Consider the following 5,322-nt stretch of genomic DNA (forward strand, 5'->3'; position numbering starts at 1 on the left):
GGGTCATTAACTTTGAACATTAAAACGGTATAATCATAAAAGGACTCTTTAGCCCAAAAACATTGGTTTAAACTTTAAAGTCCAAACTAAAAGTGCTTTAGACAAGTACGCAGGGTTGCACATGGACACGCCCCCACATTTCCGAAACAAAAATGAAACGTATTATAATAATTTTGTCGACCGAAAAGTAAAAAGCAATACATATACAAATAATATAATAATTATACGAGCCTTGAAGACGAGGTGTTTGATGCAATGTGCATCCAATAATTCCCACGTGAGACACCGGCGTACAAGCTGGAGCAGTATAAAAGTTTCATCATACGAGCAATTTCATTCTTGCCTACAGGATATACATGCAAACAATAATTGTGCTTTCTGTTCACAAGAAAAATTGCATCTTTCCAACAATGGGTAGAGAAAAGAATAATCATAATAATAATATACATGCCTAGCCATTTTGATGAAGCAATTAAATATTGAAGACAGCCTAGCAGTAGCCCAACCATAAATGTAATGAGATATGGAGCGGAGAGAGATAAGAGATCGAGAGAAGAGGGGGTAGTGCAGGAGCTAATTACAATGAGAATGAGATTTACTTCTACTTTCCCCACCTTACCACCAAAAGTAACACAAATTAGAAGGTATACATATATAAAGACATCTAGATCGGACAAACACAAGCAAGACTCTCCAGGGGCCACAACTCGGCAAAGAAACCGATGCAACTCCGGCTACTAACCATTCCGAAATCTTAGATGCTTTCGGCTGGAACCTGATTCACAATGTCAAAGTTGCTCACAGGTTTGGGCCTCCACTCAGTCCTACCCCTCACAATTTCAGCACCATCTTCAAGTCGAAGCAAATGCTTGCACTCGAGTTGCCCCCTGTGAGCAAGATTGCCGACGTCGGCAGCAGACACAGCAGTGAGGGACTGCAGCACACTGTCCCTACCACACTCCCTCCTATACTCCAAAGTCATTGCAGAAAGCTCATGACTCTCCAAGATTGGCTGCGGAGCACTCTGCAGCAAACAAAGTAAAATGGTTATGTTAAGAAACTTGCAATCCAGTGCATAACAAATAACAAAATGAAACATATCAATCTTGTTATCACCCAGAAAAAATCCACAAGCACTATAATAAGAGAATCCCAAGTGATTTACGGAAGATCAGATATCACACCCTGATCTTCAGTTCTTTATGATACTGCCCAGCATCGATTATAATTCAATCATATAACATTTTAATTTCAAGCCACACTACACGGTGTCCCTCACTGGCTCACAAATCTGTACCAACGAAATAAAGTGACTTAAACTTCCTAAACTTGCAAGAAGTAATGATACTTGACCTAATTTCCCTGACAAAAGTACCCATCCTTACTACATAGAAAGTTGACTATACACTTCACAGACACAACAGACTGAACGGTGGGGTCCTTCTGTGAAGGAAATTGGACACCTTGAATATCATTACTCATCCTGCAAAGGGCCTTATTCTCGTCAGAGAAAGAGACCCACTCAAAAGGTTCCTCCCAGAAAATGATTTGGCCATCCACATTTACAATATTAGTAAGACTCTACACGAAATGTGCCCAGTAAAGAAAGAGAGAAAGAAAACAGGAACGAGAGATGAAACAAGAACAGGATACCTCCAGAATCCAGCCAATGTACTTCACATTGTTAACATGCTGATTGACATCTAGATCATTCCATCTAGGCTGAAACACAGATACAGTATGGAAGGGAAACAAAAAAAGAGTTGACATACACTAAGACCCGTGCGAATGTAATCAGCGGTATTGTCATCAAGTTTAGATAGTTTTCTGTTATCCTCTTCCAGAATTGGAGCGGAATTCACAAAATAAGATGCTATCTCCGCTCTGACTTCTTCTGGAATTTTAGATAGCCTCCTTGTTAGTTTATTCATCATGACCCAAACACTGTAGATCATCAAAACCAGAACAACTGATCAGAAAATGCTTACACATCATCACTTACTAGCTCCAAGGTCATGCGTGCGAACAAGATGAAGTCTTAAACTAAGATACAAATCAACCACAGAATTTCAAATGCAAAAGTGGTTCACACTCAGGAACATTTTTATTAAAACATGTCTGGCATCAGCAGCAGTAAGGGGGAGAAATTCCCGAAAATAATCACCTGGAGGCTCTCGTCAATATTTCACCAGTTTTGCAGTCACGCAGAAGCCAATCACGACGCATGCCATTCTTCCCAGATGCAGATACCCAAGTATCTACTTGAACAACATCACCCCTGAATCAAATAGAAAGGTCCACTCAATTTCAGATTATTGTACTCAGAACATTTGTAATGATCCTAATTAATTAATCAATTATGCTATGTGTATTGAAAAAATCAAGGCACCAATCAACCACTGGGTATAGAAATATGTATAAAATTATTATACAACTGTAAACAAGTTTGATTATTCGTCACAGGTTTGATTATTCTGGTGGCAAATTATTTAGTTGAAAAAAAAAACCTGTGAATCAATATGTACAAATATACACAAATACATAGTAGCTGATTCGGTAGATGATTTTTAGTGAACATGCAGCATTTTTGTTAATTGATCTACTTAACTTCAATCCATATCCACAAGGGAAATCAATTTAAAACTTCAAACATATAGTCCTCAAACAGAATAGATAATATACAACTAGTAAATCAAAAAAAGATGCAAAGAACACGGAATAACTTCTTTCAAAAGTCCACACCTTTTTTCAACATTTTAACGTGATTGAAACCATCTTAAGTCATCAAATTTAATCTTTGATTAGTGCTATTTTACATCTTAACCAGATCAACATAGATACCCTCAAAAATCAGATATATTAAGGGTGCATATAGGGTGTCTTACCATGTAGGATAACGATCAACCACAACCTGCATCCGTGTGACTACCCATATCAAGTTCTTTTTGCACATTTCTGGTGTGGAACCAAAGCCATCACCAAGAAGTCCAGCAGTCTTGACATGATTAAGTGCAGTTTCCTGTCATTAAACAAATAGTTAACATAACCTTGTGTGAAAAATACTGTAAATTTCAAATTTGTGCAGTGCGCAAATTAAAATCCCTATCTATATATCATGTTTGTCGCCAAAGATTAAATGAAAAGTTATTTGTATGAAATGACCATACCTGCAGATGGTTCATTACTGTCTCTATAGATGCTGTTCGATCGGCACCAATTTCATATGATCTAATAGAAAAGTTTTGACGGAACACTAGACCATCTTGAACAATTCTTCCTATTCCAAAGGGATCAATAAGCATGTCAGATCGCCTTGGTTTCCAATCAAGCATCATCCACTGCTTTTCTGCTGCCAGGAAAATTGTAGTTATAGCAGCAAGAAGCATGCTCCAATCAGGTAACTGGTTAATAAAAGTCCTGGGGGGAGGGGAAGGCAAATCATCATCATGCTTCAAGCTTTCTACTGTGCTTCCATTAATCTTGGGTGGAGCTTGGGCATGAGCTTTAACTTGCAAGCCACCAGAAGATGCATGTTTAGATTTGAGCCCTTGAAGTTTAACAGAGCCACCAACAAGTTTGTTGCCATCTGCACCTGCATCTGGTGAGGGTGAAGGAACAGGGAAAATGGAAGCAGTAGCAGCAGTTGCCATAATGAATTCTACAGCTGCATGCAAAGTTGAGGCAAGTTAAAAATAAAATAATAAATTATAAAAAGCAAAGAGGGAAAAACTGAGTGGAGAAAAAGAGAAGAAATGGAGAATCCTATTTAAATTGGATCAACAGAAAACAGAGTGTTAACTCCAGACTCATGGAGGAAGAAATTTCTTCCTAAATAGAGTCCTGTATAATTATACAAACGTTTAATGCATTGTGGAGGAAGAAAAACTTTTCCTCCAGAAACATAAAAGGAATTTTTCCAGAAGATATCACGAGATTAATATCACACACGAAAGGGTAAATGAGCGATGGAAAATACTACTACCTGTTAAAAGCAAAACTGTTTGTCGTAATATTAAAAGAACACGACAGTCATTAAAAAATATTCTGCCCAAACTAAACAATTTAAGAACAGAAAACAGGTCCAAAGAACTCTTTGCATTTTTCTTTTTCCATTTTTAACCTTCCTCTAATTGCTATATTTTATCTCATTTTCAATTACAGGTTAAGAAATTCAACCTGCACATTTAACCAGCTTATACTCAAGAGCTCGCAAAGAATTCATGTTCATTCCTCTCAAGTTAGTGACCGACAGAAGAAGTTCTTCGTTTTTCTTCTTTTGGAAAAAAAATGAAAAATGAAAACACATAAAGCCAAATTCAAATAACCAATTGCATGAAACAAAGCTACAGAATCCATCTATTAAACTTCCACGACAAAATGGCACGTTTATGTTCATCAACCGAGATTCCTCATTAAGAATCCAGAAAAACGAAGACATCACGAAATTATTCACACAGTATACTAATTAATAAAAAAAATCACACAAACGATAATAAATTCAAACCGTTGGGGAGTTCGACGCAGATCTGGCTTTGAATCTAGAGAACACCGCAAACCGAGAAGATTAAAAAACTAAGCCAAAACCGAAAGCAGCAAAAGAGAAAATCAAAGACATTACAATCGACAGCTAAAATCACATCCCTAACGGATCGAAACTCACAAAAAAAGCAATGCATCCAGCTCTCATTAATTTTATTTTTCTTCTTAAACGAAAAAAAAAAGAAGCGAAATAACCAGAAATGCAGAAATCGTGAGTGTTCTAGTTCGTGTGTGTTCATTTCATGAGCTCGATCTTTCACAGTTAATGAAAACGAGAATCAAATCAGGAGAAGAAAGAAAAAGAGAAGAAAAACAAGAGGAAAGATAGAAGTGTGAAGAATAGAGCGAGTGCAGTTTCTCGGGAAACGAGACGAAACGTGTGGCGTGCAGATCAGAAGAGAGAGTGTGCGAACACATGAAGAGATTGCCGTACCTGAGTATAGCCGTCAGAGAGACACACGAGAAGAGGAACAGTAGAAGAAGAGGAAGAAGAGTAAGCAGANNAAAGAGAAAGAGAGAAAGCGAAGAGTAGCGCAAAGCCGCTCAACAAACGAGAACAACAAACAAAAGCAAAAGCCTGGAATAAAACAAGGGCTATTCCGTCATTTCGAAGCTCCTTTTCCTTTGCTGAGTTGTTATTCACAATTTTTTGAAATTAAAATCGAGGTTTCGTTTACACGAAAAGAAGATAAATAAATAACATAACAGTTAGTCAGTTAATAATCATCAACTCAGTACAATTTAAATGCATGAACCATGAAGTATAGACAAATGTAATGTGAA

At 37.3% G+C, this 5,322-nt stretch overlaps 1 protein-coding gene across 1 annotated transcript; it reads right to left on the reverse strand.

Moving 5' to 3' along the window:
* Positions 1–433: 433 nt before the first annotated feature.
* Positions 434–5,055, reverse strand: LOC107469463 (palmitoyl-acyl carrier protein thioesterase, chloroplastic). Its single transcript, XM_016088834.3, has 7 exons — positions 4,973–5,055; positions 3,168–3,664; positions 2,886–3,019; positions 2,165–2,278; positions 1,773–1,944; positions 1,654–1,722; positions 434–1,024 (listed from the first exon to the last, which is right to left on the reverse strand). The coding sequence occupies exons 2-7, from the start codon at positions 3,648–3,650 to the stop codon at positions 755–757; spliced, it is 1,242 nt and encodes a 413-aa protein (XP_015944320.1). The 5' UTR covers positions 3,651–3,664; positions 4,973–5,055; the 3' UTR covers positions 434–754.
* Positions 5,056–5,322: the final 267 nt, after the last annotated feature.

Source organism: Arachis duranensis, chromosome 1, assembly GCF_000817695.3.
Source record: "Arachis duranensis cultivar V14167 chromosome 1, aradu.V14167.gnm2.J7QH, whole genome shotgun sequence".
Lineage (NCBI taxonomy): Eukaryota > Viridiplantae > Streptophyta > Magnoliopsida > Fabales > Fabaceae > Arachis > Arachis duranensis.

Coding starts and splice junctions, on each gene's coding strand:
- LOC107469463 (XM_016088834.3), bottom strand. CDS start 3,650: ATGGCAACTGCTGCTACTGCTTCCATTTTCCCTGTTCCTTCACCCTCA. Junction 2,279..2,885: donor GTTGATCGTTATCCTACATG/GTAAGACACCCT, acceptor TATTTGATTCAG/GGGTGATGTTGTTCAAGTAG. Junction 1,723..1,772: donor ACATTCGCACGGGTCTTAGT/GTATGTCAACTC, acceptor TCTGTGTTTCAG/CCTAGATGGAATGATCTAGA.